This window comes from Oncorhynchus kisutch, linkage group LG15 (genome assembly GCF_002021735.2).
Source record: "Oncorhynchus kisutch isolate 150728-3 linkage group LG15, Okis_V2, whole genome shotgun sequence".
Classification (NCBI taxonomy): Eukaryota; Metazoa; Chordata; class Actinopteri; order Salmoniformes; family Salmonidae; genus Oncorhynchus; species Oncorhynchus kisutch.
In genome coordinates this window covers 38,093,701-38,109,113 of record NC_034188.2, presented here as the reverse complement: position 1 = coordinate 38,109,113, position 15,413 = coordinate 38,093,701, and the positions used below count along the sequence as shown (strand labels likewise).

The window sequence follows — 15,413 nt, the reverse complement described above, 5'->3', positions numbered from 1 at the left end:
AAACATATTTATGTTTTCAAGAAACATTTGGGGACTAAATATAGTTTACATGTTGTCAACAGTCTAAGCCAACCCCATCTGTTTTACCTCATAGTTGCACATGCGTCGGTTTTGTTGCTAAACAACCAACCCGTCCATATATTTGTGACAAGACTGCTATAAAACCGAATACTCAATATAACAACACATGGCTGAAGAAAAGACTGTTAGAAAACAGGGCTGTTTATTTAAGTAATCCAGCCACGGATCATATCATGTTTCTATTCCAGGCACATTAGGGCCGTGGTACCGATCCTTTGAACACTTTCAAGGGTGAAACCAACATGCTCAATGTGTAGCAATCGATTTGGAGCCAAAACATCAGAGATGTTGTGTTTTTTCTGCAGCCTTTAATATAACTTCACAGAGCAGGAAGTGTGTGAGTCATGAAATTTGCCCTGGTTATCTGCTTTCACACGCTCCGGCCAGCCGGCCAACGGCCCTCGGAAAAGGGACGCCTAGAGCTGTTTCAGCGTCACACAAACTTGCACGCTCCCAGCCTTCAAAGCATGAGCCTGTGACTGACACAAGCAGACTTATATACACACGCAAGCATACTCATATACACATGCACACACACACACCACAGACACACACAAGCTAACAGACAGGCATACACACACTCATCTAGGCATACACAGGCACACACACACAGGCGTGCACACACACACACACACACACAAGCACGCACGCAAACAGACAGACAGACAGACACCAAGTGACTTTAGAACTCCTTCATAGTAAGGTTCTCACTTGTAAGGGGGAGGGAGGGGGGAGAATGTGTGGGGTCAGCTCATATGACCTCTTGCTGCAGCCCCTGTGTCAGGATTGGTCAGAAGCCTCCCACTGGCTAAAAGTGGTTTGGTCAACGTTTTTGTGTGTGAGAAAGGAGAATAATTGGAATTGATCTGAATGAACAAGTTTGTCTGAGATTATTCATTGTCTATTCCTACTATCCAGACAATTCAAGAGGGCTTGCCATTCTCTTTGACATTTAACTGTTTATGACAATAGCAACATGACTTGTATAATATACAGTAGAGCCATCAAAAGGAAGGTATGCACCTTTGCTGAATGGGAATTTGCATTTAGTGGAAACCTCTAATGCAGGACTCTCAATAGTTATCTGTTTATTGTTTGCCAATTTAACTTATGGGAATATTGTATTTTTCCAAAAAGTAGGCCTACTAATGTTGAGTAAGGTCGTCAATTACGCTATTGTAACATGCTAATTAATAACCTTGACTACAATGTAACAGTGTTGAAAGTGTGAATACATTCGTAGATTTTTAAATACTGTAATTCAAATTGACACGTTGGTAAAAATCTAGGGAAGAATTCAAGTATTTTAATTCGCCACCGTTCCCTGTTCAAAAGAGAAGAAACGAATTATTGGTTTGCACCCATATGAAAACATGCATTTCTAATTTGAAAACATAGGCTGTTGGTCATGAATTATTAATAATAATCCATTAATATGACAAAAACTATGCTTGATTTGTTTGGGAGGGTGGACAATTTCCTCCAATATCTCTGTGAAATCAGAAACGTTTGAATACAAATTTCATTTAATATGAAATTGCTACGCATGCATTTATTTAAACTTGTGCATCCGTGTATATGAAATGAAAAATTGCAAGGATATTTCGAGCATATTTGTACAGAACAGAAAGGCCTAAACAAGTTGACATGAATAACAAATTCGGTAGAAAATAGCTTTCAGAAGATCAGAGTTGCATGTAATTGGTGTGTGTAATTGGACAATAAATAGACACCATATTGGCAAAATGTCTCACATGTTTGGCACACCATGACATGAATATTGAGAGCTTGTTAATTATTTAGATTAGAGTCAACGAGACAGGCACGGATGTGTGCTCTCACTTGCTTAATTTGAATTCCCAGTGGTGGAACAGAGATGATTGGCTCTCTGCATTTTCTGTAACATCCTTATCATAAGGAACCCAACATGAGTTGACTATTTTAGATAAACGAATTGAATCAGCATTCCCATTATGTTTCGTGATAAGTAGGCTAAAATCACAATGGCAATAAAATAGGAGAACCACAAATAAACGTAAACATTTGCAAGGGTGTAACACATCTTTGAAAAAAGGTGAAGAAAATGTTGCTTATTCTCTAAGTCTAAGTCTATTCGAAGTTATTATATTGTTGCTGTTTGTGGTAGCCTGATAAACTTTGAGGTGGTGATATAATAGCATCATAGGCCCAGCACAGTGGAAGGTGGAAGATGAGCTCTTGAAATAACAGTAACTTCATGAAAGAAGTCGAGTTTATTTTTGAATGATTGTCTACAACGATATAAAATGAATTCAATCAAGACGGCAATCAAACGGAATAGTTTTTAATATTATTTAGGACGATAAAAGAAATGTTGTCAATTGATTTCCTTCCAAAATCAATAGAATCTTAAAAATGTTGCATAATTTTCACTTAAAAAATTTGGAATCTTTCGGTCACCGAAAACAAAATGCAAGAGCAAAGCAAGCACTTGTGTTCAATTAATCAAAATATAGGCATGTTGACCCTGTTCGAATTTCGTTATTTAGAAAAGATTGAAATATATTTCTTACCGGGTAGTCCATGCTTTACAGAAGGAGAGGTCCGAAGTCTTGGGCGGATTCATTGCGAGTGAGATGTCTCCCCCTGAAGACTTGTCTCTTCAGGCCCTCAGCGCCCAAATGTTGATTGGGTTGTGTATTGAGACGCAGACTGCGTATTCGCAAAGCTGCCAAGACTTATCCTTGTTACCCTATTACTGCTTCACGTTACCTACTCAATCAAGCCCAAGATGATCTGAAATAGAAAATGTATGGCCTCCAGGTCTCTAGAAACACATTAGGTGGGCTCTTTTTATGGAAAAGTGTGTTTGGTGTGGCGCTCCAGCTGTTGGATTATGCTATTAGGGTAACATTTTCACCAGGCCTGTTAGGAGCAACAAGAGGTCCATTATAGCATGCAATTTTAGATCATTTATTTTCCCCAATATTTTTTCTGACTAGAATAATTTTCATAGCATGGGCCCATGAAAATCAATTTTCCCTCCAAAATTAGGTCAATTGTTTTTTTCTTTCATTGCTTGGGCATGATGAATAACAAGTAAGTTATAAACGTAACAATAGCTCACCTGAAAATATGAAATATTCCCACAAGCCTAAATAAAACTACCCTGTACATTCCATTTGATTTAGAACGGAAGGCTATTTCCCTCGACATCTGCTGAAAGTTTGAAGGGGGATTTTGTATTCTTAGTCAATGTGGCCAACAGTGATAACGTTTCAATTTTTCATCTGCGCCCTAAAATGAGCTTGAGCTCTGCCCTGAAGTCATGAAATCACACGTACCCGCCTCCTCCGTCCCCTAGCTATATAACTCTATTTGTTTGTTTGTTCAAACTTGTGAATTATATTTTCTCGGTGCTGTGGAGTTGTTCTGATTTTCTATAAACGCACTGGTGCATTTGATGACGGACCACAGCACATCACAAACGGGACTGTCTAGACAAAACTACAATGGTGGCTCAAACGTGTCAACACAATGTATAAAAGAGGGTTGGCTATCTGAAAAAATATATAGTATTCTCGGCCACATAAAAAAAAAAATGTTGGCACTTTTCAGCAAGGTATAACACTGTTATTGTCGTAGTCATAGTTGTCCAATTGTTATTGATATAATGATGATTGTTGTTGTTATTGTTATCTAATTGAAAAGAGAGGTTGTTGTTCATCTGCCCAACAAATAAGGTATAGCAAGAGCTCTCAATGCTCAATAGGCTACAGAATAGTTTTGCAATAGTTTATCGTTGTGTTTATAAGAGATTCGTAGAACATTGCGCTGGTCAAAATACAATAGCCTAACCTTGTATTGCTATTATTGATTATGGTAATGTATTATGTACAATTACTGACATAGACGAATATGTTATGTAGGCCTATAATCACATGATGTATCAAGAAACCCATCTTAAACTTCCAGTGCTATATTTTGCATCTCTTTTCAGGAGTCGTGCCCTCATGATTAGTATACGTCAGAGGTTAATGAGCTCGTGCCTTTGTTGTTCGTTCCAATTCCTGTTTGTTGATTCCAGTGTTATTTCAAGCACCAGTGATCACTCGGAGGCCTTGGCTAAGAGGCAGACATGTATTCAGCGGTTAATCTGACGGGGCATCTTGACTCATATGTGTATTGGAGAGGGCCATTGTTTTCGCTATAGATTAGCCGGGTTAGTAGCTCGCATAATCGAAACCCAACAGACACATAGACTCGACAAAACTCACACGAATACTTGGATCGGCACAAAATTCCTCAACAAAAGTTTTGAACAATGTATTTACTTCCATTAAATAAAACACAATAGTTTATTTTTTTGATGTTGAAAAAAACGAAACAAAATTCCATACCAAATAGTGTACACAGAGCAAAACCAATGTCATTTTGCAGGAACCTTTGATGCGTCTTTTTATACCCAGGATTGCTACTCTAAATCGATATTCACACAGACATTTAATAATAAATTTATATGTTAGGAACACACAACTGGTGCGTTTAGTATGTACATTCCCTTGTTTGCAAGCAAAACATTATTCCTTTAGGGTTTTCCACATGCTTTGTTAAATTGAACCTTGAGAAGAGAGCAAGAGCATTCGCCTCAATAAACTGGAGATGATATTTAGATATATATACAACCTTTCAGTCAATTAACGTCCAAAATTCGAAACTTTCAAATAAACACGCTTCGAAAATAAAGTAGGTCTATCCTAAATTCTGCACTCGCGGGTGAAGAACAAAATACTCATTAGCAAAAAATGCCTAATAACTTCCGTTTAAGTTTAAAGCTCCATCGCAGGGTTTAGCTCATTTCAGTGGTTTAGTCTTCTCGTGCCCTTTTGAAAAAGAAAAAAGGTAGTCTATCGTTCCTGTGACTGGGGTTTATGTATTCTCAGGTATTAGACTGGTCTATCCACGGCGTACTGGCAAGCGCTCAGATTTGAGGCCGGATTCTGAACACTGGTGTATCCAAAACTCGAGTGCTGCTTGGCTTTCAGTCTCAGGCTAGCCAGACTGGAGTTGCAAGTGTCCCTGTACACATAAGGGGGAGTCGGCGGGGCGTACGGGCAGGTTGGCGTGGGAACTCCCGAATTAAGAGAGGGGTTGCTGAGGTTGTTCAAGTTATTGAGGCTGTTAAGGCTTGAACCGGGCACGCCAGTGACCGCGGACGGCACCATGCTAGAGGTCATGCTCATTGAAGAAATTGAGTTCGGCGGGGAGAACATCGTCTGCGACGACAAAGGGTTGACATTCATGGAATTGAAAAAAGGGAAGCTTTTGGTCGACAGGGAAGCCGACGTTAGCCCTTTGGCGGCCCAGTTGTTATACGTGTAGCTGGGGTACATATCATCGTAGGGCTGCATAAGTCCATTGAACTGAGGACCGAAGCCGTTCTTGCATAGCTCAGCTTGTTGATTCCTTTCCCTTTTCCTCCATTTTGCTCGCCGGTTCTTGAACCAAACCTACAACAAACAAAAAGAGGAGTTCAGAATTTGATAATTATGTAGGCCTTTAGGCTACATGTAGGCCCCATGTGCTTTATTTTATAGCCAACGTAAATACGACTTGTTGGCTATCCTGTGCAATTCAGAAGAATTGATGGGTAGCCTAGTTGGTCAGCAATTAACCAAATGTCGTATTTTTTTGTTTGTTCATGTGTGGTTTTTAGATGTGTCTTAAATCAAAATCAGACAGAACTGTAAATCAATTAAATTCATTTCTCACAAATGACAAATCTTGACCTTGTCAGTTTGCAAAAATATACCCACAACTAAAAGTGTAAACACAGGATATGCTTTAAATATATAGTTGTTCTCAAACTTGTAATTACTTGACGTTATCAAAACAACTATTGTAACGTCATTTATTTCAAAGCGCAACGCTCCTTGTGATACAAGCCTATGTTGGATTGCAACAGGGCGTAATTGATTCCCTTTCTCTCATGCAAAACAATCCGGGTTGATTCCAATATAACCCCAACAACACATCCAGCGTTCCAAGCTGTCATTGAACCATCTTAATTTCGGAAGGTGTGTAAGCCTATTCTTCCATAGGCAAAGACAAACACGTCAGTGACCTTATTTATACATCACGAGAGTGACAAACACCAAATACAAGCTTTGCACCTCTTTCACATGAACGTAGTAACACGATTGGTGTCTGTCTGGGGCTAATGTCAATCCTAACCGCTAACAGCCTGTAGTTATTATTTATTTTCTACAACTAATAAACAACCGTGCTTGTCCTTGTTATCGGCAATGTTAGATATCTAACAATACTGTGATGTTATTCGTAAATATAGTACATGTGTGACATTGTTATATTTCAACCATTTCCATCGTATCCACTTCATTGATATTGACAGTAAAATCGTACTATTTTACAGTAAAACATATGTGTAAAGTGGGTGGCCTATCATTTTACTCTTTCTAAATAACAATAAATTATAGGCTTAGCCATCTAATGTTTGGTGTTTTGTGACTTGTTAATTGAGTCATATAATTTTAAAGAATAACCAGTTTGAGTATTTGCTTTAGGCAACCTATTATGTCCTAAGAAAACATGTTCTGGCCGCGCGCAATTAACGTTATGCTTGTGTCATAATTGACGTCCTTGCCTCCACTCAATATGAGTGGCACAAATCACCCGAAATGATGCACATAAATAGTGTTGGTTTATTCCCAGGGGCCTTACCCGGACACGGGCCTCGGTGAGGTTGGTCCACACGGCTATCTCCTCTCTTGTAGACATGTCCGGATAGCGATTCCGCTGGAACGTGGCCTCCAGTTCCTGAAGCTGCTGGCTGGTAAAGTGAGTCCTCTGTCGGCGCTGTCGCTTCTTTTTGGAAGGGTCGTCTGAAGAGTCGTCATTTTTGCTCTGACCCTTTGAGTCTTTCTCTGTGGAGAGAGTAAACAAATACATCATATATTGTGGTCGGGTCAGTCACAGGCCGTGAAGTATCCTCGGTGATATCATCCTGGTGAAACTTGAACCCATTTTAAATCCTTTGAATCAAAAATCGAATCAAACTTTATTTGTCACATGCGCCGAATACTACAACCCTGAAATGTTTACTCTACAAGCCCTTAACCAACAGTTACTCTTATGCTAATACTACTCATAATGTTACGATTCCTTATTTTGGAATGTTTATGCAGATACATTACAAAAAGGTAATATAAAACTTGACTCCAAAACAATGTCAGTGGGACATTGATTGTTTTGTTTTATTTGCACAATGTGCCAATGGTAATACTGTACAAATGGTCATTTAAAACGTTTATCTGTTTTGTCTTTCATCGAATAAAGGCTTACATTTCACATTTTAAAAGTATTACACGTATAAAGGTATGCGTAAAGACATTAAACATGATCACAACAAAAATAGAACTTCACCAGAGTCAAAGGTTATGTGAGTAATGAGAGCGTCAAGTTCGGTGAAACTTAGAACACAAATAAACCAATTACTGGCACAATCACAATCCGAATATCTGCATAGTCAAACAAAGTGACCCTCTGTCAGTCTTATATGTCCAATGACTATTTGCATTCGTAAAATAACATCTTCCTCGGTCTCAAAATGCCTTTGTTGAGAGGGGCTGTAAGGGAGCCATCTTTTGTTCTTTATCAACAAAAAAACGACCACCCCCTCCACTCAAAGTCATGTGCTGACAGTATGCACCACGGGATGATTCTTACCTACGGACTCTGGACTGGAGGTGTCCGATACTGTGTGTACCTCTAACCGGTGTTTGGAGTCCACAGACCGCTGCAACGGCTGCAGACTAGAGGCCATTGCTAGTGACTTGTGTTGCGTGGAAGAGAGTTTAGTCCCGGTTTGGTGGTGGTGGTGGTGATGGTCTAAATTCAATGGATCCTTCATAGAGTTCATATGGATAGGAAAGCGCACGACTCACTGTCAGAGGCGGATTAAGTTCGCTCAGTGCAAGCAAAAAAAAGAGAGACGTCCGACGGATAGGAGAAAGTGGGAATCAGTGGTGTCAAGATTTATATCAACGCTTCTCCCTCGCAAATTAAAGCAAAACAAAAAAACACCTTTGTTTGAATTGCTTAAAATCTATTTAGAAGAAACCCAGCATAATTCGCGTCGGAGAAAAACCCCCACAGCGTTTTGATTGAAGCAGGGGCAAATAGATAAATCGGGCTGATACTGCTTGCTGCGCGGAGAATCAGAGTGACAAGGACAGGTAGGTGATATTAGATCCAGAGGCATACACACACTACGCCGCTCGCTCTTCATTTCAGCTGTTCGCTGCGCCCTGGCTGTACCACTGTGTCTCTCTCCTATGCCTTTGACGTCACCGAGAGCACTCCCATTTTCTGACAGGCCGTCAATGTGGACATGAAGGTTTGCCCAGCCAACCCGCGCACGGGGAAATAAAATACGTCTGCCAATGTGTTCATGCGGGGTACATAGCTTATTTTTCTTCCAAATAAAACCATGTCAAGAGAGACGGGACGCATGGGGTAGTGTACCGACGATTCACCGAATGCCCATTCTGCAGACCCCCAAGATAAAAAACATATACAGTCTTCCTTCTTTCAATGAAAAGTCTATAGTACACCGTTATAAAACACCAGTATTGAAACGCACGTCACTCGCGTCGTGTGCATTCTACTCTCAGACATTTACACGAGGATTTTAATGGAAAACATACCCAACTAGGGAAATTGCATCTAACATTCAAGTCATACCAACAGGGGGTCATGATGCATTTATTTGGTCAAAATTGTCTATTTATTGTGTTCTTGCTAATCTTATGTTCTCCCCATTGAAGAAACCATGCAACAGAGATCACCTGATGAACTGACCTTTCATAAACAGTCATCTCCGAGCAATGCGCAAAAGAGCAAGGCTATATTTATATGATGGGGAAACCAGGATGCGCAGACCCCACTGCCGATAGTTCACAGAACGGATGTTGACATTTTTCAAGTTGTTGGCCATTTCGAGCATAACAGATAAATGATGACCAGACAAATCAATCGTATCAGAAGTCAAGTGACACAATCTAGTCACACATTCAACCTTATTAGTCACCAAACAATTGGGCAAAAATGCAAGGGCCTTGGTTTCCAAAAGTCGGTCCTGGGGACCCCAAGGGGTGCACGTTGTGTTTTTTGCCCTAGCACTACACAGCTGATTCAAAAACTCAACTCATCATTAAGCTTTGGTTGTTTGAATCAGCTGTGTAGAGCTAGGGCAAACAAAATTGCACCGATTCGGGTCCCCAGGACCGAGTTTTGGGAAACACCGGTTTAGGTCATTCGATTTCCTCGAAATTACTCCTTTTTATCTCGGTGCTTAGCTGGGTATCCTGTGCGCTTAGACCTTTCAGCTGTTCTCAGGAAGTCGACTTGTAGTGCTTTTTAATCTAATAAAATTCTCATTTGCCTAATAATTTGGAATAAGGACTTTTAATGACTTCGAGCTGATTTCCCATTGCAGATAAATGGCCGTATGCATGGGGAATATTCTCTATGCAGGCGTTTGACAGTAGTTGACATGGGACTAGTATTCTTCCCCTTAGGCATGTGCGTTAATACTGTAAATGCAAACAGCATTCAAATGTCCATGGAATAAAAATGTAATGAATATGTAACATGATAGAAAATGATTTGATTGTCAGCCTCCACATATCATATAATATATTAAATGTATTATAGTCCGATTAATGCATTGTTAATGGCAATACTAATAATACAAATAACTTTCTTCATAACTACAAAAAATGTATTCTAATTATTTCATGCATACTTTGTCTTTAATCTGCATGTAAACTGCATAATATATAGACATCACGCATCTTTTCTTCCCAATCTCGTGGATATCAGGATATGAGCGCTGCTAATACATTATTGGGCTAATCCCGAGAAAGCCCTTGATATACACCTCATTTGCACTCTTGTGGGAGAGCCGCGCGCGGACCATGGAGCGAGGGAGAGAGAGCTGTCAAAACCACGGGTATGGTTATGCCTCCATCCTCCCTATAGAGTTATAAAGAATAACCCTGCGCTGTGTGTTTAGCCACCCCACTGTACACAGCTGGACAATAATATATGCAGTCCTTGAATGAAGATGAGAATTTAGCCTGCATGTCTTCCTTACATCATATATTTATTCAGTTTAGGTGAGTATTCTCACGCCTGTCTTTTCCTGGGCCCGAGTCAGGCATATCAGGTGGATTGTATTTGTTTAAATCCCCCTCATATGATTAGGTCAGAGATTGGGTCTATCACAGGTCATTTGGTGCAATGCAATTCGCTAGGGTGTTATACGTTGTGATCTACAAGTGGTAAACTCATTTTATTTGAATGATGATGTAGCCTCGGGCCTTATTAAGCAATAACCTGCATTCTGCGTGTTAGCAAGGATTTTGTGAACAATTTAACTATTAAAATTCCCATTGGGCACAGAAGTCAACATCTATTCCGCGTTGGTTCAACGTAATTTCATTGAAATTACGTAGAAACAACGTTTATGCACCCAGTATCTGGATATTACCCTGAATTACATATTGTTTTAATGATACTACTACCACCACTACTAGTACTACTAATACTACTACTTCTACTACTACTAATAATAATAATAATAATAATAATAACAATATACTATAAAAATAAAAACATTTAAATGGCATTGAATACTACATTTTTCTGTAGGCTCTGCAAGCCAAGAAAGTTTGATTGCTCAATTATTTTGCTGAAAGTAATACTAGATTTGCAGTGGATTATCGGTTTCCTCTTCATTTTTACCTTCAGAATGCGTTATCTCTCTTCTGTGGATTATCGCGCGCAATACGCCATAGAGGGCCATTAATTAGCAATTCAGTCAATATAAGGAAGACGACCAGGCTTTTTACATAGGATTAAGGGGACATCAGATTCCTCCATTAGTATATTCCTCCTCACGAATAAGCTTTCATTATACATTTAGTTTTCCCTGGAGTCAATCTGACAAGACCTGAATATATTAAGGCCGTTGTAAAACAGTTGAAAGGGATCGCCAATAATCAGGTGGCTCGAGTGTCTCTTCACTCCGGTGCCTACATGTGCAAGCCTTGTTGGCTCGTCTTTGCATTACCTCATATAATTATGTGTTTCTATTTGTCTTATTGTTGTTCATCAATGAGGGATCACAACGCCGTCCTTGCTCAAGTTGTTGCTATGGGGAAAATTAGCCCCACGGGCTGATGCCTGCTTTGCCACTTGATTAAGATCCAATATATCATGAATGAAAATAAAATGACATAAATTAAGAGTTGCCAAACTGGCAATTCGTTTAGCACTTCAACAAGATTCGTTTTATGTTATTCCCTAATTACACAATAAATGAAATCCACTCCAACCTTACAGACTTGGCCCAGACGAAATACACTGTATTTTTCGTTATATGCAATGTAGCCTATGTGACTGTCGTTTATGTGAATATGGCTGTGTATGGATTTAAATGCGTCATCATATTTTGACATAACTGATATGAGCCACAACTTGATGCAAGATGCATTGATAGCCACACGAGTTGCAATAGAAATTACACTATGACACTTTTTAATGGTAGTCCCTTAGAAAATAAGAGTGCCTTATATTTGAGGAAATATAATTATTAAAAAGCCTTTTATTGATAGGCCAAAGGTGGGGTATTGGACTACTTGGTAGGCCCTACTTCAAATGAAGAGGACAACATGACAACAACAAAAAAGTAGTCCATATATATTGCCGCGTGTTGTCTGTAACCCTTGGCAGCTTAACGAAAGCTTGGTGCAATGAAGATAGAATATATGCGTAGGTCTTTCCCTACTCTCTTTCCCAGTGGCGCACTACTGCACATCAATACCCGGCCACCAGGTGGCAATCTAAGACAGTATAAAAACCACTTTTCCTCAAAAGAACTGGACTGGTGATACACCTACATAGGCCTAGACGAGCGTTTCCCAAACTCAGTTGATTATTTGAATCCGCTGTGTAGTGCTAGTGCAAAAAATAAAAAAATAAAACGTGCAGCCTTTGGGGTCCCGATGATCGATTTTGGGAAACGCTGGCCTAGACAGATCTATGATATTTTAGGAACGAAAATTCATCTTATTTTCTGATATGCAAAGGAACCAAAACATGAAATGATGCTGTTATAATCTCAGCATCTGTTTTCTGCAGTGGGCGAAGTTTGAAGAATGTCCCATTGAAGTGTTGTGGCACAGTAGTTACACATATATGCTCACCTATTTGTCCACAAGTTGACGCAAGCTTGCGGCAGTGGGAGTCCATTATCGCAATTAGGGGAACCGCTTCTGGAAAAGAAAAGAGACTGGATTTAGTATGATCATGCTGAACCGGTTGCATCGAATACACACAACCCCGTGTGCTCAAAATCACAACATTTTTCTTAATGTACAATCAAGACATTGCAGTATAGGGTCAAACACAAATGTCACACCTGTATGTTTCAATTGTAACGCAATTGTCATACCTGTATCATTGTTGATAAGGCCTATAAGCACTCCGCTATTTTCCTCAAGTTTTGTCAAATGTCGAGCATTTGAATAGGCCTACTGATCATTGGTTTTGAACCCTATAACACAAGGAGCTCTTTAAATGCAGTTCCTACAGAAAAGCAATGCAACGGTTTACTGGGTGCTCTGTGACGGGGGGTTGGTGTAAATTGTTCCGGCGGCATGCAGCAGTTTGGGGCACTGGAAGTTGAGTGATTCCGCAGTAAAATCACGGGATTAGTGTCTGATTGAGATGTCTGTCGGTGGGATATTAAAAAATTCATTATCGCAGCTCTATACTAACTCGATATGAAGTAACACAGATGGGATTTTATTAGGCCAGGCTTCCCGACTGTTTGCTTATGATAATTTAAGATGGGAAATTTGCATGCAATCATGCTGTTAACCGTTTTCCCCCATTCATTCTCTTTCACTTTGGACCCGCCAGCGCCACACAGAACTCCTACTCGCCTCACCTGCTACATAGTCTACATCTGTGATTTTATTCAAAATGGTTAGACACTGGAGGTTAAGTTTTACACGGTGTGTACCTGGAGAACCCTGGTTTGAGTGGAGCAGGTTCTTGTGTATTTCGAAGTAAAATGAAAGATGGGGTGTCAGGTTGTAAGGTTACTGCAAATCCCTCATGTCATCTAATCAGCGGCAGTAATGAGCTTTCATTCAATATTTCAGGGGGCTCCCCCTCGCCCCTGATCCATTACATTGGGTTTGGAAATGGCATTGACAGGGAATAGCCATTTCCAAGAAGTCTCACATTGAAATATGCGGCAGGTGGCCTAGCAGGTAAGAGCCTTTGGCCAGTAACCGAAAGGTCTAGGTGAAAAAGTCGATGTGCCCTTGAGCAAGGCACTTAACCTAAACTAATTGCTCCTGTAAGTTGCTCTGGACAAGAGTGTCCACTAAGTGACAAAAATTTGAGAAATGTACATTTCGAAAATCAAAATAATATTCACTTGAATTTGGAATTTCCTGTACATTTTTTTGCCTGAATAAAACGACATTGCCCTAAAAAGCAGCAATAGCCTCGTACGCTCATAGACCTGTATGTGAGACATTTTAGAATTGATTGATACTATTCATTCGATTAATTTGACTTCCAAATCAATTACAACGTAATAACCGAGTAATAATTCAAATAGCCATATAATACACGATTAGGGGGTCTAGTTACCTGGTTGTAGAAGTTGATATTCTACTAATTCCAATTGAACTTGCATGCATAGTTAGTGCACGTTTGAGCTCCACCATTACAAATAATATAAATGACTATGTACGTTTCTCGTTATGGCAAACACTTTACTAATACTAGGCACACTGCTCCTGCCTCTATTAGGCCTACTACTACCATCATAGACTAACACTACCACCATCAAGGGAAGCATAATAATAATAATAAATAGGTCAATTTAAAGTGGTGTATTGTGATACCACGAGTGTCTAATTATTCATAGTTGTGAGCCTAAATGATCCGTATTTGGGTATGTCATTATTAACGTACCTTTTATTTGTGTAAAGGATACATGCAAAATAAAGAAAGGAAGTAAACCATCATTTTTAGGACTATTAGCCTACTATAATAGACATGGAAAGATAATATAAATAACCCATAATATTTTTTATTGAAATCTGATCCAGTTTGAGATTTAGAGTTCAATCATAGCAACATCCGCAACGCAATTAATATGTAATCTGTCCAGTAGACCACAACAAATTGTTGAATGATAGTCAACAATAATCTTTATTAATACATTCTTTATTTCTTAAGGTTGCACCGTTCACTTCAACAGCACGAATTCAACAGCCTGTCTGTATTATGAAAATGAATAACCATATATTTCGGCATTAATTTGAGGCGCGAGACCATGAAGTCAAATCCATTCCATGTTCCATTCAGTGTTAACGTTACATCATTATCATCAAGCGGACTTACAAGGTGAAACCTGCCACGAACTCACTTATGATGTCCCTTTATCTTACTGCGGTGCTGATGAAATTCACATCAGACTTTCACAGATTACGCCAAAAAGGCTAACCCGAGGTGGAACGAATTCCTTCACTTGCATTAACTCTCCGCAAAGAGTGGCCTTCGCACTTACCGTAGTCGAAGACACCAGCGCCTTACGCCCTTTCTTGTTTTATTCTTGTCTGGTTAAGAGGTAAATTCCACACCGATGGTTCTGCTTATCACCCTTCAGATAAGAACCTGAGACATCGAACTTCCAGGTCCAAAATATTAAAGTTGCTGTCCGCCTCCCGAAGGAAAAAGTCTCAGCGCTACATAGATATCTTATCTTTCCCGCTTATCTGATCAAAACGCGATGCCACGTATGATTGTGTATTATATAAGCGCATACAACCATCTAGCTACAGTGCTTTTAGAAATTGCGAAGCAGGCGCTGTCATTTCAATAGGTCATTCTCTCTCCTTGGATCGTCTTCAGCCTCAACAACTTTTTTCTCCAGACAGACAGCCTAAGAGTGGCGCATTTTTTTTCTCTCTCTCGAGCTTTGACAGAGTGCGTGGGTGTGTGTTTGCGTGAGTGTGTGTGTGTGTGCCTCAGTGGGTGTGTTCGTCTGCGTCTACGTGCACGTGTAGTTAAAGACAGTGTAAACTAAGAAACGCTCCATTTACAACAACAACGAAATAAAACTCGAATAAACTAATTGTAATATAATTGAGTAAAACGTCATTCATAACACAGCCTACCATTTGTATGTTCTTGTTTTTAGGCCTACATTAATTAAGATACTAGAATATGGAAGGAATTCACAG

At 39.6% G+C, this 15,413-nt stretch overlaps 1 protein-coding gene across 2 annotated transcripts; it reads right to left on the bottom strand.

Moving 5' to 3' along the window:
* Positions 1-4,399: 4,399 nt before the first annotated feature.
* On the bottom strand, positions 4,400-15,194 carry LOC109906028 (pituitary homeobox 2). Of its 2 annotated transcripts, XM_020503670.2 has the most exons (4): positions 14,738-15,194; positions 12,351-12,419; positions 6,802-7,004; positions 4,400-5,570 (listed from the first exon to the last, which is right to left on the bottom strand). In XM_020503670.2, exons 2-4 carry the CDS (start codon positions 12,394-12,396, stop codon positions 5,007-5,009), a joined length of 813 nt encoding a protein of 270 aa, XP_020359259.1. In that variant the 5' UTR covers positions 12,397-12,419; positions 14,738-15,194; the 3' UTR covers positions 4,400-5,006. The 2 variants fall into 2 exon arrangements, with proteins under 2 accessions (XP_020359259.1, XP_020359257.1); XM_020503668.2 differs by lacking the exons at positions 12,351-12,419; positions 14,738-15,194 and adding an exon at positions 7,807-8,379.
* Between the last annotated feature and the right edge of the window lie 219 nt (positions 15,195-15,413).

Bases quoted from the DNA above. Each gene is read 5' to 3' on its own strand.
- LOC109906028 (XM_020503668.2), bottom strand. From the start codon at position 7,999: ATGAACTCTATGAAGGATCCATTGAATTTAGACCATCACCACCACCAC. The intron at 7,005-7,806 runs GTAAGAATCATC...CTCTCTCCACAG, and splicing joins CTCCAGTCCAGAGTCCGTAG to AGAAAGACTCAAAGGGTCAG. The intron at 5,571-6,801 runs GTAAGGCCCCTG...TGTTTGTTGTAG, and splicing joins TCACCGAGGCCCGTGTCCGG to GTTTGGTTCAAGAACCGGCG.